Raw genomic sequence first — 26634 nt, forward strand, 5'->3', positions numbered from 1 at the left:
CTACAGGGTGTTGTTACGAGGATTCAAACGATTCATAATTTTTTGTTAACCCAGACATGGATTTTCGAGGCGGTTATTGCATGATACGTTTGGGCTCTCAATCAGGAATATATTTGCCAAATATGAAGAAAATATACCGGGTGGTTCGTTCGATATGGCTTCAGAAAGAAACGGGTGAAATTCATAAAACACCCTGTATCTCGACTATGAAGACAGTAAGACCCAATAAATGGGGTATCCCCAGAACCGCCTTGGTGCCACCTATGCACCAGGAAGTATTTCCGTTTTCGAATGAAACACCCTGTATAATGTGGAAGTCTTTTTGAATAACTCATTTGGACCAAACACATTGAATACCAGCTGAATATTTTTCTAAAAAGGCGTTGTTTGCAAACCAACTTGTTTGACGTCAAGTAGTCATCAATGTAATAAACATATTCTTATGATTTCGAGGGAAATTATATCAACAACAGTACAATGTTGTGCTATATTTTGTTCATTATAGGCAGTCGTAGATTAATCGTCGTACTATATAAATGTTTGATAATGCATCATTATTGATATATTCGTGTGCTTACATAACTCGTGCTACGCACTCGTTTTCAACATACACACTCATATAATAATAATAATTTTATCCCACTTGTATAGAAAATAACTATCATCCACGACTGCTTGATTTTGAAGCTCTAATGCCAATAATTGTGGTTCATTTGCGTTGCGTAAGAATACTAATCAGGCAATTCATCACGAAATGAACGAATTCAGAAACAGACTCATGAATAACCAGCACTGCTTCTTATATACAGAGTGTAATTGAATGTCAATATCCATGGAGGTGATTTTGGTGCCCATTTTAAGAAAAAAACTTCATATGAACATATGTCCTAACCTTTTCAGGGTGGTAAAGTTTTCGAAAATAATTAATTCATTTTTAATATCTCCAATAACACTTCCGATATTTCAATGAAAGTTGTCATTCATGTACTATGAATCAAGAGGCATTCTTTAATCTATCACCTTTTTTTTTTATTTCCACCAGTGGGTAAATAGGCCGGAAATAGGCAGGTCAAATGACTTGCCTATTTCGGTAGACATTGATAGTATACCACATATTTTTCCTCAAATAAAAATTATTCTCGAAATTCCCAATCATTTTTCACCAAAGTTGATAATCTAACTTTTTTCAATTCGATGCACGGTTTTCGTTAAAAAACTAAAAACTGTTTCTCTGCATGATCATAACAATATCGTTGATTTGACAATATCATCATACAGAGACATAAGTAGATTTTATTATTTCAGACGAAACCCGTGCGTCATCCAAAAAAAATTCAAAATATCAAATTTAAAATATCCGAAGTGGTATTGTACATATTAAAAATAAATGATTTATTTTTGAAAATTTCATCAAATACCAAGGCAATTTATTTTAATCAATATATTGTGGTAAGTGATAATTTAACGGCATTTTATTTTTTCGAAAAAACGCATTGCTGAATAATATTTCAACAAAAAACATGAGTGCTTGTGGCAACAAAAATCTGAGTTCAAGACAAGGATCTTTCACGAATGCTTCTCGTTAGAAACACATTATTTTGGTTTGTGTTTTTTATAATTTTTCACAGGAAAAATGAGATTCCGAAATAGTAATCGACAGGACTATTCCATGAAACCATAAATTCTTTTTATCAAAGGTATTTTGATTTTGGTGACAAGAGCTGTCGAGTTTTACAACGGGTAAACTCGAAAAAACTGATGAAAGATGATATCATACAGTTTTCCATCAAGGTAATTATTTGTAATTCAAAATCGAGCGTTTCAGATTGGTGGAAATCAAGAAGGGAAAAAGTGTAATTTCACAATATTCAATCAAAACAATGTACAGCAATGTACAGTCTTAGATAAAACGATGTAAGTACTATATATGTATCTGTGTGAATATTAAAATATTCGTGTGTACTTACACAATAAAGTATATAGATATTAACGATGCATTGATCCCATGTTTATATATATAGGAAAATACAATTATTTGTTCGAAGTGTTTTATCTTTTAATAAGTAACTCATGTTATTTCGATGAAATGTGTTACCTGATGCGCAAGTGGTGCACATCTTTCTTGAGATTTGATACCTGCATTCTATTTTCTATATCGATGAAAGCAATATCACCTGCTTATACATATATAAAACTTTGGAGTTAAATTTTTATAATCTCTAATCATCTATAATATTTAGTCGAAGTTGTAGGCAGAGATCCAAATATAAGCAGAAACGAGTCATATTAAAGTGATGTATTATATTATAGTATGATTCAAATGAATCGAAATATTTGCTCATATAACCTCCACTTTCAGGACATTAGCACACAATATCAATATATATTATAGTTCGAAAACAATATCAATTTTAATATGAAGACAATAGGACATAAAACGTTCAACTTGGTGTTCATTGTCTTGGAACTTTATATTTTATAACAACAATGTCCTAGAAGTAGAGGTATATTTTGATTGGTTCTTCATGATACAGTTGGGGTAGAAAATATATCAAAACCAATTGAACCTGCTTTTGACAGCGAAACAATTTCCCTCGTCAATTTTTATACATGTTAAGAAAATAATACTGATAAATCCTTAATTTTATCAGAAAAAAAATTTACCTATATAATGTATGAGAATCAGACATAAAAAACATAAAGTGTTTCTCATTCTCGTTAATTTTTCTTGTATTTCATTTCTTTCTCGGACTCTATATTCCATTTTTTTTTGTGCATTGCCTGAAATTTAGTCAATAGCATATAACACGTATTTCCACAAAACGTTTTCAATTATCACATAAATAAGAAAACAAACAGAAATTATTGTTATTGTTTTACAGAATCAATAAAGTATGTTATGTTATGTTATTAAAATGAAATTTATCTTCTGAATTATCGAAAAAATATGTTGATTAAAAACTCCTCTCTGAATATAATATTTTTGAGAGAATATGCATGAGTATTACTCAAGTAGAAATATAAGGACAATTTGAATTGTATCCTGGGTTGAGTGAATCCCATGCGGATAATTGGAATACTTGGTAACATTGACCAGCCGACCAAGATGCGAATCGCTAGTTAGAATAACGTGTTAAAATGAGAGAAAGTTTGGGATGCACAAATTTTTTGTTTTCTTTGTTTCATTTCGTTAAATCTGAGTGAATTCTGAATTTCTTGATCGGTCAATTTGAGTAATCGAGTGATTTCTAACATAAGGGGGTTGTGTCAAGTAACCGTGCAAGTAACGGTGACTGTGTTAGCTTTTCATTATTATTGTGCCCTTTCAAAAACCATTCACGAAAAACTCATTTGGTTAACCGGTAACGAAATTCAAAACAAACTTTTCTGTTGATACTGCCTGCTACATTTCAATCAAAAAGCCCTTTCGTTTCGACTGGATACGATAACTTGAAATTCCTTGTTTTACGAGTAAACATGAAATTTCCAAAAAACATATTCATCCGGCTATAAAATCTGAATTGTTCGTGAAACAAAATATTGTAAATACCTACTATGTACAGTGCTCAAGCAAATTCATAACAGTGTTAATAATGAGGTTAGGGAAAATCGTAAAATGATAAAGTATCTAGTGAACATGATCATTTTCCTATCGACACAAGAGCATTTAGGGGAATCAATGAAAGTGTTAATACTGACATTCGAGGAAATTTGGAGAAGCTTGTTGAAGTCGCCATGACGTCAGACGTTATTAGAATATATTTCCGTTCCGTCTGTATTAGTGTATTTTGCAAATTATATCGAAAACCTTTCAGAATGATTAAATTGATTCGGTGACCAAAATTTTGAGGCAAATAACATTTATAACGAAATGGACAGTGTTTTTACTAGGAATAATGTATTCATTATTCATTAATAACTGATACTGTTGTAGATTATTATCTGTTTAATTTCCATAAAATGAATGTTTTGTTACTGAAATATATGTTTTTAGTTATGTTCAATATACGGCCTAATAAAAAGCGTCACTTCCACTTCTGATAATAACATTTTTAAATCTGATTGATAAGTGAGAGGAACTATTCGATCTATAATGTTCCTTGAAACTCAAAATGTTGAATTTTCACCTAAATTCAATACTGAAATTCGATTCAAACCAAAATTATTGAATTAATCAAACTACAATTCAGTTATTGGCTAAACCCTACATATAAGTGTTGGCAAGAAATCGTGGAGGAAAAACTACTTTTATCAATTATTCTTCAAATTAATTGAAATGAGTATGACTACTTCAAACCTTTGCATGATTTTCCATTTCAATGAAGGTCTTCACGCTCAGATCTTTTAGATGGTCGCCCAGGAATGGTATTTTCAGGTCTTCATGTACCTATCCGTACCTTGCTGACAAACCAAGCTGCATTTACGGCTGGTCTTAGGATCGTATTCTGCACGACTTGAAGTCTCTGCAGGTGCGTCTTTGCGGCGTATCCCCAAGCCGAACATGCGTAACACATGACCGGCCGGATGGTGGACTTATAAAGAAGAAGCTTGTTGGAAAGAAACATTTTTGTGCTTTTGCAAAGTAGCGGTTGCAACGCTGCCGCTGTTGTCTTTCCCCTTCGTCACAGCTGATGTGACGTGTTGGTTCCAAGTGAGCTTTTTGTCAAGTATCACTCCCAGATACTTGGCCTCGTTTTTCCATTACAATCCTCCTACCGAACATTACGACGAGTCCGATGGGATCTATTTTCTTTCGGCTAAAAAAAACTGCTTCGATCTTCTCAGGGTTTCTTGTAGGTACTTCGTTGCCATTTTGGGACACCAAGAACTGGCAAGAAAGGCGGTATCGTCAGCGTAAAGTGCCATGGAGTTTTTTACCGTTTTTGGCATTTCGGATACATATATTGTGAAAAATATTGAAGACAGCAGAGATCCTTGCGGAACTCCGGCTGAAAGAGACCTCTCTGAAGACAATACTCCGTCAAATCTGGCTCTAAACTTGCGAGAATGCAGGTAAGAAGCTAAAAGTTGGACCATGGAGAGTGGGAAACCTGCCGTAAGCAGTTTGTATAGCAGTCCTTTGGGCCGTACTTTATCAAACGATTTGGCTACATCCAAAAACACAGCAACTGTGACTTGTTTCCGGTTATATCCATCCGTGATTGGTTCCACTACTCGGAGCACTTGTTGCACAGTGGAATGTTGGCTTTAAAAACTAAACTGTTCCTACTGTATGATATTCTTTTCTTTCGTTATTGTGTTGAATCTTTAGCATTGACTATATTCGTCAGTGCTACTAAAGCTTTTCGAGGGAGGTTCCGCAACGTCAAGTTAGTAATGCCGTCCGGTCCTGGTGCCGTTCTCACTTTACTCGACATAATAGTGTTCTGGATTTCCTGAACGGTTCGAAACCAATAGCTTCCGTTGATTCATTTTTCACTTTGCGGTTGACGTCCTCAATGTGGTCCAATTCCGCATAGTTGTAACTACAGCTGCATTGGCGTTGGAGGTTATCTGCGAAAGCTTCAGACTTTTCTTCTGGACTGTATACCATTCCTCGTAAACCGTGAATCGGCGGGGTTGGTTTCCTATCTCAGTGCAATGCTTTGGCCATCCGCCAAACACTGTTGTCTTCTGTGGAAAGAGAAAGTAGTTTCTCTTCCCAACTATCATTCCGGACCTTTCTGAGAGCCTCCTTGACTCTATCGTTGAGCTAGAGTGCTTCTCTCTGATAAGCTCCGCCATCAATAGGTTATTACCACCAATAACACCCAAGAATCGCTCGAATTTCATGTTTTCTATTTTCAGCTGTTTGAAATGCAGGAATAAGAAAAAACCTTCTAATTTTACACAGACATCCTAAAGGACTAATGAACACGTAGGTACCTTTCATTTTGCAAACACAGAACCTTTCAGAAACTATAATTGATCATTTCAAAGAGCGATTTAACGAGCACCTTTTCCTTTTGTCTGAACTAAAGATCCAGATTGCACAGCTGATTTGAGGTATTTCTTAATGAAAGGAGCCAATTTTTCCGAATCTACTTTATAGTTGGAAGCTATAAATTTCTTGATGGCCTGCAATGACGATCCACTTCTTTCTTTCAAATCTTTGATGGCGTTATTAACCATCTCTGAAGTCGGAGGATGGTTGGGTTTGGCCTGTTTCGCGGTCGCAGTCTTTTTCTCGGATTTCTTCGCAGTTTTCGCACCGATTGGAACGGACGCACCGCTTTGTTGCACCTCTGTATCGGCAGAAGACATTATCGTGATAATTGATGAAATCGTTACACTGTATATATTTCAAAAACGTTAGATACACTTTCTGCAGGAAAAATACTGAAAATTAATGCATTAAAACTGAAGTCGACGGAACTTTGGCTAGAAATGTATGAATATGAGGATTATTTCGAGCAAAATGCTCAATTGCTCAATCCTTGAAATTTCCGAATGGAAAAATCAAAAATAGAAAATTTCTGCACCATCTCGTCTAGAAATATTCCCGGAAAATTTCCCATAATCGATAATACACGACATTCGAAAGAAGGAATGTGAATTCCGGTATAAAACGCTATCGTTAACAAAGGTGGTCCTTCGAGCCGGAGTATTGGCCTCAGTTTTCTCCATGTAATTTGATTAATAGGAAATATAATCAATTGTATTTCAGGGAACGTAAATTGTTCGAATTTTCGTTAATTCAAAGCATACTTGATATAATCGATAACTTTCCTACAATTAGGGTTATTATAGTTCTGAAAGTGGCGAGTCGGTAGGGTGATCTAGTGTGGATGAATCTTCTAACTGTTCAATGAAGACAATTTTAAATCAACTCGTGAGAAATAACAGACAGGAAAGGATAATAATCGTATTTTGGAGCAGGCTGGAAATGTAGCTGATTGTTCATAAATTCATAGAAAAGCTTTTCCGCTAAATAATGCCGTAATACAAAAGCGCGTTCGGAAAAAGTAGTCAATCTAATATGAAAACTCGATTAATGTTAGACACGCACTAACGGATGAATTACCTGAAGAACGAATCATACAAATTAATAGTTTGAAAAAAAAAAGGATAATATAAAATCTCCATAAAAAAAAACAATTTGTAATTCCATACTGGAAGCAGGAATCAGCGAATGATATAAATGGGAACCAGCGATATCGTGCAAACAAAACTATATTACCTCATTTAATTAAGATATCAAATAATTCAGTAAGTAAACTACTTTTAATAATTCAAGTGAAATAGTAAATTGTTAATTCTGCACTTCAAACATGTGAAACTTAAGTAACACGGGAGAGTATAAATCTCAAGTATAATATTGACAGTCCAATGGGCACTGGAAGAATGTCTAGGTAAAGTTGCTTCACACGCCACTCATTATTATTATTATATTATAATAATATTGTATTATAAATATATTATAATGGATATGGAATGTCTTGATGATGAGTCTGATAACTCACTGGCAGATTGAATGGTCATAGAATCGAAAGTATAAATTTCCATCAACTCGTCATTAAGCTGAACGATGAAGAGAGCCTGAAATGTTTATGATGATGAGTACATACTGGCAGATTTAATTTTTATTGTTATTAACGGTCATAATAGTGCCGTAATGTAATTTTCCATAAATCTGTTATTGAAGAAAAGAAGAAAGAAAGAGGTGAGCAATGAAGAATATTTGCAGGTTTATGCAATGTTATTGTTGATCGGAGTAATGAAATATACAGCGAAAACAAGATCCCTATATGAAGAATAAGGAATATTGTTCAAAAAGCATTAATACAAAGATGTGCCACGTCCCCGACACTTGTTAACAATATAGAACAGAAATGAACATCTGAACACTCATTAGTGGGTTTGGTAGAGTTATCCGGACGCCAAGGCATCAAGGATAACCCTCTTTTTGATCAATGGGGGTAAACGACCTTCCGTAAGATATTCACGGTTCCCAAAATCACAGCCTTCTGCATCCATGTGATCGTGTTCTTAGGCAGATTCAGCTCCTTGAGATAAATACATATATATATATATATATATATATATATATATATATATATATATATATATATATATATATATATATATATATATATATATCGTGAATCTATTAAGGGAATTCGACTGATAAGAAGGATTTCAGTTTTACTCTTTATTCATACCAAGCTTTCGGAACTGGTTGGTTCCTTCCTCAGGGTTACTACAATTTTAACAATTAAAATTAAAATTACATATACAAAAAGAACTATCCCAAATCTTTAAAAACAGTCACAGAATTTGAGGTTGTCTCCTTAATAAGTTAAAATTCATCAATTAACGCAAATTTTTAAGTAAATTAGTCTCAAATACTCTATCAGTTGGATTAATCTTTCTTTGTCAATTGGATGTGAAGTATAAACAGTGTGTCTAACCTAACTTAATTATTTTCTTTGGTACATATCACAGAATCGCATCGCGTCAACTTTGGTTTACTTTTTCTTCTTATTTTTATTCGTCTAGTGGTCCATCATAGAATCGTTCCCGGTTTGGATATGTTAACAGGAACGTGTAAACATTGCTTAATCTTTGTACGTCAGTTTTTTTATTTATTGGATTTTCTTGATTTCTTATGTTGATCATTTCTTGTATCAGTCTTTTATTATATTTACCTTCCGTACATAATACTTCTGTATTTTCAAAATCAATTTTATGATCCTTTTTCATTGAGTGTACAGCTAAAGCACATCGTGGGTTCATTGTCCGGATATCACTCTTATGTAACGTTAATCGACTCTTTAACCATTGAGATGTCTGTCCCACATAGGTGTGGGACATATACTATTTTTACATGTTTTGTGGTTGCCACGTTTTTGACTGTTTTCTATTGCTATTGTAGTCCTGAAGATGGTCCCCATCGGGATCGAAACGTCGACTAAATGAAATAAAGAAGAATGAAATTATAACACTTATCAATTTTCCTACACCCCTTATCATACTTATAACTATTGTTGTATATTGGGAATTAAAAATTGTTGATATATATATATATATATATATATAAATATATATATATATATTTTTTTTTTTTTTTTTTTTTTTTTTTTTTAATCAACCTAATAGGGTTTGGCTGTCGATAATGCCGGATCGGTCGGATCAAGACATTTATCAGCTGGTGGTCAGGAAACTTCGGACTATTCGGGTGGTCCATAAGATGACCTCCTTCTGTGCTTTTTCAATCAGTTTTTCGTCAAGTCCCAGCCTTTCCGTGTTTTCCGCCAGATGCTTTTCAACAAGTCCATTGGTGGTGATGATGAGAGGAAGAATTGTTGTTGAGGTAAGATGGTTTATTTCCTTCAGCTCAAAAGCGAGGTCATGATATTTGACAATTTTTTCAGTATGCGCTTTGTCAGCATTATCATCCGCTGGTATGGTTATGGTTATGGTATGGTTATATATATATATATATATATATATATATATATATATATATATATATATATATAACTTAGACGCAATAATGGTCGTGATTTATACAGAATGATTTCTCAGGGAATCGGTGTGAACACCAAAAAAATACTCTGTTTTCTTTGCCGAGCTTTCGGATTTTATTCAATCCATCCTCAGGGCTTCTACAAGATATCAACAAAAATTATCAGTTACAATAAAGAGAAAAAATAAACATTCTATATATATATATATATATATATATATATATGAACCCATCGGTTCATATTTGACACCCTTATGAGAGATAAGTTCAACGGTTGATATATATGTTTTTTCTTTGTAAATATAATATGGATTGTACCGTGTGTGAAATATTGTGCAATACGGGATAGGAATGAGAAAATTGGCTTCTCGATTAGAAAATGTGTGATCTCGTTATACGCGGAGGGGATTAACTTAGCGAGAATTATCAACTCAAACGGGTGGGATGAACGGAACTTCTTCTTCTTGATAGTGCCAATCCGTTATCGGATATTGGAGACCATTCTGGCTATTGTGACCTTATTCACTGTTGCACGAAACAGTCCAATTGTTGTTTCCCAGAACCAGACCCTCAAATTTCTGAGCCACGAAATTCTCCTCCTGCCGGGACCTCTCCTTCCCCCAACCATGCCCTGCTGTATAAGCTGGAGAAGGCTGTATCTTTGTTCATTCCGCATGATGTGGCCCAAGTACTCCAGTTTCCTCCTCTTCACGGTGTCAACAATTTCAGTTTTCTTGTTGACTAATATTAGAACCCTCTCATTGGTCATGTGCTCTGTCCAATTGATTCGGAGTATTCTTCTGTAGAGCCACATCTCGAATACTTCAAGCCTCTTACACGAAGCTTCAGTAAGCGTCCATGACTCCACCCATACAGAAGCACAGGAAAGACATAGCACTTCAGAAGTCGTATTTTGGTCTTCTTGTTCAGGTCCTGAATCGTGAAAAGTTTTTTCATTTTAATGGAAGCTGCTCTTGCCTTTTCAATCCTACAGCGGATTTCCCTCGAATGATCCCATGCCGAGGTACGAAATTGTTTCGACTCTTTACCATTCTGTTGTCGATGTAAAGTTGATGAACGGAACGCGCAGAAGAAATAATTATATATCTTATCGCCGCCTACCGTCATCGATTCTGTGAAAATATTTTATGGAATAATTTATATAAGCCCATTTCTTAATTTGTTCAAATTGATAAAATAAGGTGGCAATAAAATTTGGATGAGAAATGTTACTCCTAGTGCACTACTAACCAAATGCTTATAAACTTGAATAGATAACACTTTTGTTTGTCCTCGGAATATTTTTACATTTTGCGATCGTATGTTCACAGCAATTCCAAGTAAAAAAAAAATTAATAAATAATATTTATAGTTAGGTGAATGAAAATGTTAGCTGTTTACCCTTAACGCTGAATTCCAAAAGAATTATCTCGTCATAGTAATTTGGTTGCCCATCTCACGGACAGGCTTAGGCTTTGTGGGAATTTTGTTTGCTTTCGGATTGTATGATATTTGTGTAATGGAAAAAACGAGAAAAAGTTAACTTTGTGGTCCTGAAAAGGACCGATAGCAATATTTCGATGGTGAAATTTAACCTCCGAAACCGTACAACGTACGACCTTGGCGTTTCAAAGCATATACGACGTCCATTGCTGTTACAGTCTTCCTTTTTGCGTGTTCGGTGTAAGTTACAGCGTCTCTAATAACGTTTTCTAGGAATACCTTAAGTACACCTCTAGTTTCTTCGTAAATCAAACCAGAGATACGTTTCACCCCACCGCGGCGGGCCAATCTTCTGATAGCGGGCTTCGTGATTCCTTGGATATTGTCTCGTAGAACTTTCCTGTGACGCTTAGCGCCACCCTTTCCCAAACCCTTACCACCTTTGCCTCTGCCAGTCATTTTTCAGTTAACGACTACAATAACAAGAATTAACTAAAGGTTTTAGCGGAAAATACGGCTTTTATACCATCACAGTTTTCCCCACCACTAGATCTACACGACCAACCAATGATATTGCGAGAATGTGCAGTGGAACCGCCTACCTATTCCGCTATAAATAGATGAATCTAAGATTTCCCTCAACTAGTTTATACCCATACTCGAGATGGCCCGTACGAAGCAAACCGCAAGAAAATCCACTGGCGGAAAGGCACCGCGTAAGCAACTTGCCACAAAAGCGGCACGTAAAAGTGCACCCGCTACTGGTGGCGTAAAAAAACCTCATCGTTACCGTCCAGGTACCGTAGCTCTTCGTGAGATCCGTCGTTATCAGAAAAGTACCGAGCTGTTGATTCGCAAACTTCCTTTCCAAAGGTTAGTGCGCGAAATTGCCCAAGACTTCAAGACCGATCTCCGTTTCCAGAGCTCCGCCGTGATGGCCCTTCAAGAAGCTAGCGAAGCTTATCTGGTCGGTCTATTCGAAGATACAAATTTATGTGCCATTCACGCCAAGAGAGTAACCATTATGCCGAAGGACATTCAACTTGCTCGACGTATCCGTGGCGAACGTGCTTAAGCATCTTTTTCACAAAGTTTAAAATCGGTTCTTTTCAGAACCACAACTTTTTTTTTTTACATTTATACAATTGATTGATTTCTTATAAGGTATCCCAAATTAAAGATCCGATATCAATAGTGCAATATAACCTTACTTAATTTCTTCCAACAAAATGCGTTACGAATTTCAATTTTGATTATGGATTTTCCATCAGTCTTTTGATATCCTCTATATCTTGGCGCAATAGCTTATTTTAAGCTGGAAGCAAATTATGCCGTCTTATTTCCAATTCGATCATTCAACTGCAAAAGATTCTGATGACCAGCATTAGAGAGAAGCGATACCGTGATTTCTAGATCACGTTGTGAAACGTGAACGTTACTTTATGATATCAGTGAAATTAAAGCGTGACGTGATCACTGTTTAGGTTGCTTGTTAATAATATTTGTATGAATCACCCAAACCTTAGTTCGTTTATCTTTGCAACTCGAATTGGTCACTCATTCAAAGCAAAATTGTTATGAAAACATCCATTTTTCTTACATATTCAACTCTTTTCCTTATTTCAGATTTAGTTAGGAACGTAACAGAAGGATATCGATTTTTCAAATGTTTCCTCAAATTTGAAGAGGTGATTTTGAAAGATAATTTCAACTTGCATAAATTACAAGTAGCATAATTTACATCAACTTTTGTGAAGAAAGCCCAAAGATTGCTGGTCTTTCGCCTGTTATTATTCTTTCGCCTATTATTATTATGTCGCTGACGTGTTTTCGTTTATTTTTTATAATACAGAGTACCATTTATTGCTTCGGTCGACAACTTCAATATAGAAAGAATTTCTTTGGGGTTGTTTATCAAAGATAAGCATAAAATAGAATTTTATTGCCACCACCAATTATGCAGTAATGCAGTAGTTATTAGTTTGCAGCAAGTATTTATTGTTCAACTAGTTCTACAAAAATACTTCCTACAGCATGCGAAGTTGCCTACGATGCTGGGATTGTCATAAAAATATGCAATTATGTTAGTCGAAAAAGGTTCCGAAGCAATAAAAACATCAGGCTGCCTTCATAATTTACGATTGCAACGGACGATGATATGCCCTGAAAAGATCTGTGAAATGTTCAAACTGTGATCCCGTCACGCTCTGTATTCGTTTTTCGGAACCGTGACTACCTGTGACATTCTGATCTCAGTGATTAAATCACAGTTCGTGAAATATCGCTCTTCTCTAATCAGCATTCCACCGACTGTTTCATAACATTTTGAAGAGGATAATGAGCATACAAGTTGTAAATAACATCCCATCACCAGTAAGGGTTAATGTACAACAATCTAGCTTGCGACATGTTTGGAATACCATAGACGATGAGATGGCGGTAGTTTTTGCAGACACTCGCCATTGCTAGAGTCCATCGAACTCTGTGCTAAGCTTTAATTCTTCGGGTTTGATGAAATGTCCATCAGTTGATTATTCAGGTGATGCGTCAGCAGTGTTGTGAAAGGCAGTGCTATGGTTCCTAAATGGTTTTGTCGGAGATGACCCGGGACCAACTTCTATTTTCTTTTGAAGTTTGTAGGTTCGGGTATATACCCGAACTTAAATAGGTGGAGTCAATTTAGGTGGTACGATCTCAAATAAAAAGTTTACACTGAGAAGGTAATTTTTTAGTTTTCACTTATCGTCAGATTGATCGATTGAAGATGCCTCCTAAAACTAGCGGAAAAGCTGCCAAGAAAGCTGGCAAGGCCCAAAAAAACATTTCTAAAAGCGACAAGAAGAAGAAACGCAAGAGGAAGGAAAGTTACGCTATCTACATTTATAAAGTATTGAAACAAGTCCATCCGGATACGGGTATTTCAAGCAAGGCTATGAGCATCATGAACAGTTTCGTTAATGATATTTTCGAACGCATCGCCGCCGAGGCGAGTAGACTTGCTCACTACAACAAACGTTCGACAATAACCAGCAGGGAAATTCAAACAGCAGTGCGCCTTCTCTTGCCCGGTGAGTTGGCAAAACACGCCGTCAGCGAAGGAACTAAAGCAGTAACAAAATACACCAGTTCCAAATAAAGCAGGAATTGTTGTTGCATATCAAACGGTTCTTTTCAGAACCACAAATTTTTAAAACTTATAATTATAGTCTGATATCTAATTTCACCGTTAACGACATGTAGATTTATCAATTTGAAATAATCCATACTAATATAATTCGAATATGTTCGTCAACTTCCTATACCATGTCTGATAATTTTGCACACCAATATCATATATATATATATATATGTATATATATTCGGTTCAATGTTATTTACCTGCTTTTCAATTGTTACTATATATATATATAAATATATATTTATACCGTTGCAGGGTAAGGCTTAGAGGTTGCCGGTTCCTCTCAGAACAAGGCAACACTCAATTGCTTCTGAGGAAACTTCTCACAATTCTCGTGGTCCACAAGATCATCTCCTTTTGCGCCTTCTCTATTAGATCTTCGTGAAGTCCAAGTTTGGCTGTGTTCCCAGTTAGATGCATCTCAACCAGCCCATTCGTGGTGTGAGTAGATATATATATATATATATATATATATATATATATATATATATATATATATATATATATATATATATATATATATATATATATATATATATACATATATATATATATATATATATATATATATATATATATATAAACCTGTTGCAAACAGTGATTGTTAAAAATATATATATATATATATATATATATATATATATATATATCTATATATATATATCAATATATATATCTATATATATATATATATATATATATATATCTATATAAGGATAAGGACAGTCCCTCTCAGAGAAATACTAACCGTAGACACGTGTTTCGGGCTTTCGGCCCTCATCAGTACGGTGAACAAGTGTTAGGATGTGCAACACTTGAAAGAAACAACAAACAAACAGAGTCAACAACAGAAGCCAGCAATCCATTTGTGGTTTCAGCAGGAAGACCCAATGTGTTTTCGGGCAACAACCGACATCACCACGCGAAAAGCTATAACTAACTGCGTGACATCCGAATCCAGGAATAATAACATGTCGGAAGGATAACGAGGGTAATTGTTCATAAAACAAATCATAAGGATAAGGACAGTTCTCTGAGAGGGACTGTCCTTATCCTTATGATTTGTTTTATGAACAATTACCCTCGTTATCCTTCCGACATATATCTATATATATATATATATATATATATATATATATATATATATATATATATATATATATATATATACAGGGTGTGTCTTTGTCTTGTACATATATTTTAACCGAAGGTTCTTGAGGTCAAAAGAAACACTTTTTTCATTTACCATTTTTTCCGATTCGGCCCTGTTAAAAAGATATAGCCATTTTAAATTTTCAAAATGAGCTAATTCACCCCTGAAAACCGGAACACTGAAGTTTTCTCAAGCATAAGATATACCTCTCGAACCTTGGAAATAAGCTACTAAATTAGAAAAACCATCATAAACTTACGTTTAACATTCCATTTGTTGAACAAAGTAGTGTTTATAATCAAATAAATGAGTTATTCCAATTTCGTTGACGCTAAAGATTAAATATTCTTCTCTTGATTTCTATTTCATTTTCGATAATTATCTGCGAAAGCTTCAGACTTTTCTTCTGGACTGTATACCATTCCTCGTAAACCGTGAATCGGCGGGGTTGGTTTCCTATCTCAGTGCAATGCTTTGGCCATCCGCCAAACACTGTTGTCTTCTGTGGAAAGAGAAAGTAGTTTCTCTTCCCAACTATCATTCCGGACCTTTCTGAGAGCCTCCTTGACTCTATCGTTGAGCTAGAGTGCTTCTCTCTGATAAGCTCCGCCATCAATAGGTTATTACCACCAATAACACCCAAGAATCGCTCGAATTTCATGTTTTCTATTTTCAGCTGTTTGAAATGCAGGAATAAGAAAAAACCTTCTAATTTTACACAGACATCCTAAAGGACTAATGAACACGTAGGTACCTTTCATTTTGCAAACACAGAACCTTTCAGAAACTATAATTGATCATTTCAAAGAGCGATTTAACGAGCACACATATATAGGTATTAAATATGAATAACAAATATTAATCGCTCTTTGAAATGATCAATTATAGTTTCTGAAACGTTTATTTGTGATTGCAAAGTGATAGATACTTACGTATCAATTAGTCCTTCAGAAAGTATGTGTGAAATTAGCAGCCTTATATTATTCATTCGGTACCTGCATTTGTCCGATTTATTGTTACGTGAATATTGGCATTTTTTCGATATTCCGCTTGAATTATATATTTATTTGAAGTACCTATATGTATTCGGTAATGATTGATTGCAAGTACTGACTTTGTTTTAAAGGTAAAAAAACCTGACCCGCCACCTCTTGTCCACATGTTTTTGGATAAGAACAAGATCTATGTTAAAACTGTCGAAATCAAAATCAGGATAGATATTTTTCAGGGGGACACGCAGAGTCTCTTCTGGTTTTGTTTGGCGCTAAACCTACTGAGAAGCCAGTTAGATACATCGACGACCTCAAGCTCTACTCCGCTAATGACGAGCAATTGGGAAATGTGGTAGCGTTCTTTGAGGCTATCGGAATGAAGCCGGGGAAAGATGAATGTGCCGTGGTTCAGGCGAAGAGAGAAGTCAAGTACAATCAATAGGGGACAGATCTGGTCGGCACGCAGAACCTGACGATACAAGAATGCCAGAGTCTTTCATCTACCTCAGAGCACATCAAGCCCTAAGATCCCTGAAATGAAATGAAGAACATTTTCAAGGCAAAATTTGTAAAAAAAATTTTTGTAGTCTCATTCTAAAATAAATTGAAGGACAACAATCAATACGGTAAGGACTTTCGGTTTCAAGGTGGACAGAGAAATGGGGAATCAGAAAAATTGGAGAACAAGATGAATATTTCAAATTTGATCGATAATTTTTGAAGGTCCTGAGAAGGACCGATTAGTTAGACGAACCATTCTCATCACAACAGTAATTTTTATATATTTATTCACTTCTTCTTCTTCAAAGGTGCTGCTTTTTTCGGAGTTGCCACAGACTTGACTGATTTGGGTTTTGGAGCTTTCGGTTTCTTAGTTGGCGATTTCGCAATCTTCTTAGCTTTAGAAGGGGACTTGGCGGCTTTGGGGCTCTTCTTCTCGGTTGTTGCAACTGCTTTCTTCGTTTTCGTTACAGCGGCTTGTTTTTTGGCAACAGTAGACTTCTTTTTCTTCTTGTCGGTCACCACAGCTGATGCCGAAGTGGATTTTTTAAGATCATCTTTGGACTTGGAGGTGGCTTTTTTAATCACTTTCTTCTGGGATCCCGATGTCGAACCACCAGCTGCCAATTTGAACGAACCAGATGCGCCTTTTCCTTTTGTCTGAACTAAAGATCCAGATTGCACAGCTGATTTGAGGTATTTCTTAATGAAAGGAGCCAATTTTTCCGAATCTACTTTATAGTTGGAAGCTATAAATTTCTTGATGGCCTGCAATGACGATCCACTTCTTTCTTTCAAATCTTTGATGGCGTTATTAACCATCTCTGAAGTCGGAGGATGGTTGGGTTTGGCCTGTTTCGCGGTCGCAGTCTTTTTCTCGGATTTCTTCGCAGTTTTCGCACCGATTGGAACGGACGCACCGCTTTGTTGCACCTCTGTATCGGCAGAAGACATTATCGTGATAATTGATGAAATCGTTACACTGTATATATTTCAAAAACGTTAGATACACTTTCTGCAGGAAAAATACTGAAAATTAATGCATTAAAACTGAAGTCGACGGAACTTTGGCTAGAAATGTATGAATATGAGGATTATTTCGAGCAAAATGCTCAATTGCTCAATCCTTGAAATTTCCGAATGGAAAAATCAAAAATAGAAAATTTCTGCACCATCTCGTCTAGAAATATTCCCGGAAAATTTCCCATAATCGATAATACACGACATTCGAAAGAAGGAATGTGAATTCCGGTATAAAACGCTATCGTTAACAAAGGTGGTCCTTCGAGCCGGAGTATTGGCCTCAGTTTTCTCCATGTAATTTGATTAATAGGAAATATAATCAATTGTATTTCAGGGAACGTAAATTGTTCGAATTTTCGTTAATTCAAAGCATACTTGATATAATCGATAACTTTCCTACAATTAGGGTTATTATAGTTCTGAAAGTGGCGAGTCGGTAGGGTGATCTAGTGTGGATGAATCTTCTAACTGTTCAATGAAGACAATTTTAAATCAACTCGTGAGAAATAACAGACAGGAAAGGATAATAATCGTATTTTGGAGCAGGCTGGAAATGTAGCTGATTGTTCATAAATTCATAGAAAAGCTTTTCCGCTAAATAATGCCGTAATACAAAAGCGCGTTCGGAAAAAGTAGTCAATCTAATATGAAAACTCGATTAATGTTAGACACGCACTAACGGATGAATTACCTGAAGAACGAATCATACAAATTAATAGTTTGAAAAAAAAAAGGATAATATAAAATCTCCATAAAAAAAAACAATTTGTAATTCCATACTGGAAGCAGGAATCAGCGAATGATATAAATGGGAACCAGCGATATCGTGCAAACAAAACTATATTACCTCATTTAATTAAGATATCAAATAATTCAGTAAGTAAACTACTTTTAATAATTCAAGTGAAATAGTAAATTGTTAATTCTGCACTTCAAACATGTGAAACTTAAGTAACACGGGAGAGTATAAATCTCAAGTATAATATTGACAGTCCAATGGGCACTGGAAGAATGTCTAGGTAAAGTTGCTTCACACGCCACTCATTATTATTATTATATTATAATAATATTGTATTATAAATATATTATAATGGATATGGAATGTCTTGATGATGAGTCTGATAACTCACTGGCAGATTGAATGGTCATAGAATCGAAAGTATAAATTTCCATCAACTCGTCATTAAGCTGAACGATGAAGAGAGCCTGAAATGTTTATGATGATGAGTACATACTGGCAGATTTAATTTTTATTGTTATTAACGGTCATAATAGTGCCGTAATGTAATTTTCCATAAATCTGTTATTGAAGAAAAGAAGAAAGAAAGAGGTGAGCAATGAAGAATATTTGCAGGTTTATGCAATGTTATTGTTGATCGGAGTAATGAAATATACAGCGAAAACAAGATCCCTATATGAAGAATAAGGAATATTGTTCAAAAAGCATTAATACAAAGATGTGCCACGTCCCCGACACTTGTTAACAATATAGAACAGAAATGAACATCTGAACACTCATTAGTGGGTTTGGTAGAGTTATCCGGACGCCAAGGCATCAAGGATAACCCTCTTTTTGATCAATGGGGGTAAACGACCTTCCGTAAGATATTCACGGTTCCCAAAATCACAGCCTTCTGCATCCATGTGATCGTGTTCTTAGGCAGATTCAGCTCCTTGAGATAAATATATATATATATATATATATATATATATATATATATATATATATATATATATATATATATATATATATCGTGAATCTATTAAGGGAATTCGACTGATAAGAAGGATTTCAGTTTTACTCTTTATTCATACCAAGCTTTCGGAACTGGTTGGTTCCTTCCTCAGGGTTACTACAATTTTAACAATTAAAATTAAAATTACATATACAAAAAGAACTATCCCAAATCTTTAAAAACAGTCACAGAATTTGAGGTTGTCTCCTTAATAAGTTAAAATTCATCAATTAACGCAAATTTTTAAGTAAATTAGTCTCAAATACTCTATCAGTTGGATTAATCTTTCTTTGTCAATTGGATGTGAAGTATAAACAGTGTGTCTAACCTAACTTAATTATTTTCTTTGGTACATATCACAGAATCGCATCGCGTCAACTTTGGTTTACTTTTTCTTCTTATTTTTATTCGTCTAGTGGTCCATCATAGAATCGTTCCCGGTTTGGATATGTTAACAGGAACGTGTAAACATTGCTTAATCTTTGTACGTCAGTTTTTTTATTTATTGGATTTTCTTGATTTCTTATGTTGATCATTTCTTGTATCAGTCTTTTATTATATTTACCTTCCGTACATAATACTTCTGTATTTTCAAAATCAATTTTATGATCCTTTTTCATTGAGTGTACAGCTAAAGCACATCGTGGGTTCATTGTCCGGATATCACTCTTATGTAACGTTAATCGACTCTTTAACCATTGAGATGTCTGTCCCACATAGGTGTGGGACATATACTATTTTTACATGTTTTGTGGTTGCCACGTTTTTGACTGTTTTCTATTGCTATTGTAGTCCTGAAGATGGTCCCCATCGGGATCGAAACGTCGACTAAATGAAATAAAGAAGAATGAAATTATAACACTTATCAATTTTCCTACACCCCTTATCATACTTATAACTATTGTTGTATATTGGGAATTAAAAATTGTTGATATATATATATATATATATATATAAATATATATATATATATTTTTTTTTTTTTTTTTTTTTTTTTTTTTTAATCAACCTAATAGGGTTTGGCTGTCGATAATGCCGGATCGGTCGGATCAAGACATTTATCAGCTGGTGGTCAGGAAACTTCGGACTATTCGGGTGGTCCATAAGATGACCTCCTTCTGTGCTTTTTCAATCAGTTTTTCGTCAAGTCCCAGCCTTTCCGTGTTTTCCGCCAGATGCTTTTCAACAAGTCCATTGGTGGTGATGATGAGAGGAAGAATTGTTGTTGAGGTAAGATGGTTTATTTCCTTCAGCTCAAAAGCGAGGTCATGATATTTGACAATTTTTTCAGTATGCGCTTTGTCAGCATTATCATCCGCTGGTATGGTTATGGTTATGGTATGGTTATATATATATATATATATATATATATATATATATATATAACTTAGACGCAATAATGGTCGTGATTTATACAGAATGATTTCTCAGGGAATCGGTGTGAACACCAAAAAAATACTCTGTTTTCTTTGCCGAGCTTTCGGATTTTATTCAATCCATCCTCAGGGCTTCTACAAGATATCAACAAAAATTATCAGTTACAATAAAGAGAAAAAATAAACATTCTATATATATATATATATATATATATATATATGAACCCATCGGTTCATATTTGACACCCTTATGAGAGATAAGTTCAACGGTTGATATATATGTTTTTTCTTTGTAAATATAATATGGATTGTACCGTGTGTGAAATATTGTGCAATACGGGATAGGAATGAGAAAATTGGCTTCTCGATTAGAAAATGTGTGATCTCGTTATACGCGGAGGGGATTAACTTAGCGAGAATTATCAACTCAAACGGGTGGGATGAACGGAACTTCTTCTTCTTGATAGTGCCAATCCGTTATCGGATATTGGAGACCATTCTGGCTATTGTGACCTTATTCACTGTTGCACGAAACAGTCCAATTGTTGTTTCCCAGAACCAGACCCTCAAATTTCTGAGCCACGAAATTCTCCTCCTGCCGGGACCTCTCCTTCCCCCAACCATGCCCTGCTGTATAAGCTGGAGAAGGCTGTATCTTTGTTCATTCCGCATGATGTGGCCCAAGTACTCCAGTTTCCTCCTCTTCACGGTGTCAACAATTTCAGTTTTCTTGTTGACTAATATTAGAACCCTCTCATTGGTCATGTGCTCTGTCCAATTGATTCGGAGTATTCTTCTGTAGAGCCACATCTCGAATACTTCAAGCCTCTTACACGAAGCTTCAGTAAGCGTCCATGACTCCACCCATACAGAAGCACAGGAAAGACATAGCACTTCAGAAGTCGTATTTTGGTCTTCTTGTTCAGGTCCTGAATCGTGAAAAGTTTTTTCATTTTAATGGAAGCTGCTCTTGCCTTTTCAATCCTACAGCGGATTTCCCTCGAATGATCCCATGCCGAGGTACGAAATTGTTTCGACTCTTTACCATTCTGTTGTCGATGTAAAGTTGATGAACGGAACGCGCAGAAGAAATAATTATATATCTTATCGCCGCCTACCGTCATCGATTCTGTGAAAATATTTTATGGAATAATTTATATAAGCCCATTTCTTAATTTGTTCAAATTGATAAAATAAGGTGGCAATAAAATTTGGATGAGAAATGTTACTCCTAGTGCACTACTAACCAAATGCTTATAAACTTGAATAGATAACACTTTTGTTTGTCCTCGGAATATTTTTACATTTTGCGATCGTATGTTCACAGCAATTCCAAGTAAAAAAAAAATTAATAAATAATATTTATAGTTAGGTGAATGAAAATGTTAGCTGTTTACCCTTAACGCTGAATTCCAAAAGAATTATCTCGTCATAGTAATTTGGTTGCCCATCTCACGGACAGGCTTAGGCTTTGTGGGAATTTTGTTTGCTTTCGGATTGTATGATATTTGTGTAATGGAAAAAACGAGAAAAAGTTAACTTTGTGGTCCTGAAAAGGACCGATAGCAATATTTCGATGGTGAAATTTAACCTCCGAAACCGTACAACGTACGACCTTGGCGTTTCAAAGCATATACGACGTCCATTGCTGTTACAGTCTTCCTTTTTGCGTGTTCGGTGTAAGTTACAGCGTCTCTAATAACGTTTTCTAGGAATACCTTAAGTACACCTCTAGTTTCTTCGTAAATCAAACCAGAGATACGTTTCACCCCACCGCGGCGGGCCAATCTTCTGATAGCGGGCTTCGTGATTCCTTGGATATTGTCTCGTAGAACTTTCCTGTGACGCTTAGCGCCACCCTTTCCCAAACCCTTACCACCTTTGCCTCTGCCAGTCATTTTTCAGTTAACGACTACAATAACAAGAATTAACTAAAGGTTTTAGCGGAAAATACGGCTTTTATACCATCACAGTTTTCCCCACCACTAGATCTACACGACCAACCAATGATATTGCGAGAATGTGCAGTGGAACCGCCTACCTATTCCGCTATAAATAGATGAATCTAAGATTTCCCTCAACTAGTTTATACCCATACTCGAGATGGCCCGTACGAAGCAACGCAAGAAAATCCACTGGCGGAAAGGCACCGCGTAAGCAACTTGCCACAAAAGCGGCACGTAAAAGTGCACCCGCTACTGGTGGCGTAAAAAAACCTCATCGTTACCGTCCAGGTACCGTAGCTCTTCGTGAGATCCGTCGTTATCAGAAAAGTACCGAGCTGTTGATTCGCAAACTTCCTTTCCAAAGGTTAGTGCGCGAAATTGCCCAAGACTTCAAGACCGATCTCCGTTTCCAGAGCTCCGCCGTGATGGCCCTTCAAGAAGCTAGCGAAGCTTATCTGGTCGGTCTATTCGAAGATACAAATTTATGTGCCATTCACGCCAAGAGAGTAACCATTATGCCGAAGGACATTCAACTTGCTCGACGTATCCGTGGCGAACGTGCTTAAGCATCTTTTTCACAAAGTTTAAAATCGGTTCTTTTCAGAACCACAACTTTTTTTTTTTACATTTATACAATTGATTGATTTCTTATAAGGTATCCCAAATTAAAGATCCGATATCAATAGTGCAATATAACCTTACTTAATTTCTTCCAACAAAATGCGTTACGAATTTCAATTTTGATTATGGATTTTCCATCAGTCTTTTGATATCCTCTATATCTTGGCGCAATAGCTTATTTTAAGCTGGAAGCAAATTATGCCGTCTTATTTCCAATTCGATCATTCAACTGCAAAAGATTCTGATGACCAGCATTAGAGAGAAGCGATACCGTGATTTCTAGATCACGTTGTGAAACGTGAACGTTACTTTATGATATCAGTGAAATTAAAGCGTGACGTGATCACTGTTTAGGTTGCTTGTTAATAATATTTGTATGAATCACCCAAACCTTAGTTCGTTTATCTTTGCAACTCGAATTGGTCACTCATTCAAAGCAAAATTGTTATGAAAACATCCATTTTTCTTACATATTCAACTCTTTTCCTTATTTCAGATTTAGTTAGGAACGTAACAGAAGGATATCGATTTTTCAAATGTTTCCTCAAATTTGAAGAGGTGATTTTGAAAGATAATTTCAACTTGCATAAATTACAAGTAGCATAATTTACATCAACTTTTGTGAAGAAAGCCCAAAGATTGCTGGTCTTTCGCCTGTTATTATTCTTTCGCCTATTATTATTATGTCGCTGACGTGTTTTCGTTTATTTTTTATAATACAGAGTACCATTTATTGCTTCGGTCGACAACTTCAATATAGAAAGAATTTCTTTGGGGTTGTTTATCAAAGATAAGCATAAAATAGAATTTTATTGCCACCACCAATTATGCAGTAATGCAGTAGTTATTAGTTTGCAGCAAGTATTTATTGTTCAACTAGTTCTACAAAAATACTTCCTACAGCATGCGAAGTTGCCTACGATGCTGGGATTGTCATAAAAATATGCAATTATGTTAGTCGAAAAAGGTTCCGAAGCAATAAAAACATCAGGCTGCCTTCATAATTTACGATTGCAACGGACGATGATATGCCCTGAAAAGATCTGTGAAATGTTCAAACTGTGATCCCGTCACGCTCTGTATTCGTTTTTCGGAACCGTGACTACCTGTGACATTCTGATCTCAGTGATTAAATCACAGTTCGTGAAATATCGCTCTTCTCTAATCAGCATTCCACCGACTGTTTCATAACATTTTGAAGAGGATAATGAGCATACAAGTTGTAAATAACATCCCATCACCAGTAAGGGTTAATGTACAACAATCTAGCTTGCGACATGTTTGGAATACCATAGACGATGAGATGGCGGTAGTTTTTGCAGACACTCGCCATTGCTAGAGTCCATCGAACTCTGTGCTAAGCTTTAATTCTTCGGGTTTGATGAAATGTCCATCAGTTGATTATTCAGGTGATGCGTCAGCAGTGTTGTGAAAGGCAGTGCTATGGTTCCTAAATGGTTTTGTCGGAGATGACCCGGGACCAACTTCTATTTTCTTTTGAAGTTTGTAGGTTCGGGTATATACCCGAACTTAAATAGGTGGAGTCAATTTAGGTGGTACGATCTCAAATAAAAAGTTTACACTGAGAAGGTAATTTTTTAGTTTTCACTTATCGTCAGATTGATCGATTGAAGATGCCTCCTAAAACTAGCGGAAAAGCTGCCAAGAAAGCTGGCAAGGCCCAAAAAAACATTTCTAAAAGCGACAAGAAGAAGAAACGCAAGAGGAAGGAAAGTTACGCTATCTACATTTATAAAGTATTGAAACAAGTCCATCCGGATACGGGTATTTCAAGCAAGGCTATGAGCATCATGAACAGTTTCGTTAATGATATTTTCGAACGCATCGCCGCCGAGGCGAGTAGACTTGCTCACTACAACAAACGTTCGACAATAACCAGCAGGGAAATTCAAACAGCAGTGCGCCTTCTCTTGCCCGGTGAGTTGGCAAAACACGCCGTCAGCGAAGGAACTAAAGCAGTAACAAAATACACCAGTTCCAAATAAAGCAGGAATTGTTGTTGCATATCAAACGGTTCTTTTCAGAACCACAAATTTTTAAAACTTATAATTATAGTCTGATATCTAATTTCACCGTTAACGACATGTAGATTTATCAATTTGAAATAATCCATACTAATATAATTCGAATATGTTCGTCAACTTCCTATACCATGTCTGATAATTTTGCACACCAATATCATATATATATATATATATGTATATATATTCGGTTCAATGTTATTTACCTGCTTTTCAATTGTTACTATATATATATATAAATATATATTTATACCGTTGCAGGGTAAGGCTTAGAGGTTGCCGGTTCCTCTCAGAACAAGGCAACACTCAATTGCTTCTGAGGAAACTTCTCACAATTCTCGTGGTCCACAAGATCATCTCCTTTTGCGCCTTCTCTATTAGATCTTCGTGAAGTCCAAGTTTGGCTGTGTTCCCAGTTAGATGCATCTCAACCAGCCCATTCGTGGTGTGAGTAGATATATATATATATATATATATATATATATATATATATATATATATATATATATATATATATATATATATATATATGTATATATATATATATATATATATATATATATATATATATATATATATATATATATATATATATATATATATAAACCTGTTGCAAACAGTGATTGTTAAAAATATATATATATATATATATATATATATATATATATATCTATATATATATATCAATATATATATCTATATATATATATATATATATATATATATATCTATATAAGGATAAGGACAGTCCCTCTCAGAGAAATACTAACCGTAGACACGTGTTTCGGGCTTTCGGCCCTCATCAGTACGGTGAACAAGTGTTAGGATGTGCAACACTTGAAAGAAACAACAAACAAACAGAGTCAACAACAGAAGCCAGCAATCCATTTGTGGTTTCAGCAGGAAGACCCAATGTGTTTTCGGGCAACAACCGACATCACCACGCGAAAAGCTATAACTAACTGCGTGACATCCGAATCCAGGAATAATAACATGTCGGAAGGATAACGAGGGTAATTGTTCATAAAACAAATCATAAGGATAAGGACAGTTCTCTGAGAGGGACTGTCCTTATCCTTATGATTTGTTTTATGAACAATTACCCTCGTTATCCTTCCGACATATATCTATATATATATATATATATATATATA

General features: G+C 35.4%; 5 protein-coding genes across 5 annotated transcripts; 3 read left to right on the forward strand and 2 right to left on the reverse strand.

Moving 5' to 3' along the window:
- Positions 1–11013: 11013 nt before the first annotated feature.
- On the reverse strand, positions 11014–11485 carry LOC123685804 (histone H4). The gene has a single exon (XM_045625690.1). The coding sequence runs from the start codon at positions 11369–11371 to the stop codon at positions 11060–11062; it is 312 nt and encodes a 103-aa protein (XP_045481646.1). The 5' UTR covers positions 11372–11485; the 3' UTR covers positions 11014–11059.
- An 86-nt stretch (positions 11486–11571) lies between these two features.
- Positions 11572–23802, forward strand: LOC123686651. Its single transcript, XM_045626865.1, has 4 exons — positions 11572–11985; positions 13645–13980; positions 16472–16664; positions 22957–23802. Exons 1-4 carry the CDS (start codon positions 11577–11579, stop codon positions 23381–23383), a joined length of 1365 nt encoding a protein of 454 aa, XP_045482821.1. The 5' UTR covers positions 11572–11576; the 3' UTR covers positions 23384–23802.
- Positions 13635–14096, forward strand: LOC123685801 (histone H2B-like). Its single transcript, XM_045625688.1, has one exon. It carries the CDS (start codon positions 13677–13679, stop codon positions 14046–14048), a length of 372 nt encoding a protein of 123 aa, XP_045481644.1. The 5' UTR covers positions 13635–13676; the 3' UTR covers positions 14049–14096.
- LOC123685802 (histone H4) lies at positions 22412–22883 on the reverse strand. Its single transcript, XM_045625689.1, has one exon. The coding sequence runs from the start codon at positions 22767–22769 to the stop codon at positions 22458–22460; it is 312 nt and encodes a 103-aa protein (XP_045481645.1). The 5' UTR covers positions 22770–22883; the 3' UTR covers positions 22412–22457.
- A 1228-nt stretch (positions 23803–25030) lies between the features above and the next one.
- LOC123685868 (histone H2B-like) lies at positions 25031–25492 on the forward strand. Its single transcript, XM_045625728.1, has one exon. The coding sequence runs from the start codon at positions 25073–25075 to the stop codon at positions 25442–25444; it is 372 nt and encodes a 123-aa protein (XP_045481684.1). The 5' UTR covers positions 25031–25072; the 3' UTR covers positions 25445–25492.
- The last annotated feature ends 1142 nt before the right edge of the window (positions 25493–26634 follow it).

This window comes from Harmonia axyridis, chromosome X (assembly GCF_914767665.1).
Source record: "Harmonia axyridis chromosome X, icHarAxyr1.1, whole genome shotgun sequence".
NCBI classification, from domain to species: domain Eukaryota; kingdom Metazoa; phylum Arthropoda; class Insecta; order Coleoptera; family Coccinellidae; genus Harmonia; species Harmonia axyridis.

Bases quoted from the DNA above. Each gene is read 5' to 3' on its own strand.
- LOC123685804 (XM_045625690.1), bottom strand. From the start codon at position 11,371: ATGACTGGCAGAGGCAAAGGTGGTAAGGGTTTGGGAAAGGGTGGCGCT.
- LOC123686651 (XM_045626865.1), top strand. From the start codon at position 11,577: ATGGCCCGTACGAAGCAAACCGCAAGAAAATCCACTGGCGGAAAGGCA. The intron at 13,981-16,471 runs GTGAGTTGGCAA...GATATTTTTCAG, and splicing joins AGTGCGCCTTCTCTTGCCCG to GGGGACACGCAGAGTCTCTT. The intron at 16,665-22,956 runs GTACAATCAATA...TCCCTCAACTAG, and splicing joins CAGGCGAAGAGAGAAGTCAA to TTTATACCCATACTCGAGAT.
- LOC123685801 (XM_045625688.1), top strand. From the start codon at position 13,677: ATGCCTCCTAAAACTAGCGGAAAAGCTGCCAAGAAAGCTGGCAAGGCC.
- LOC123685802 (XM_045625689.1), bottom strand. From the start codon at position 22,769: ATGACTGGCAGAGGCAAAGGTGGTAAGGGTTTGGGAAAGGGTGGCGCT.
- LOC123685868 (XM_045625728.1), top strand. From the start codon at position 25,073: ATGCCTCCTAAAACTAGCGGAAAAGCTGCCAAGAAAGCTGGCAAGGCC.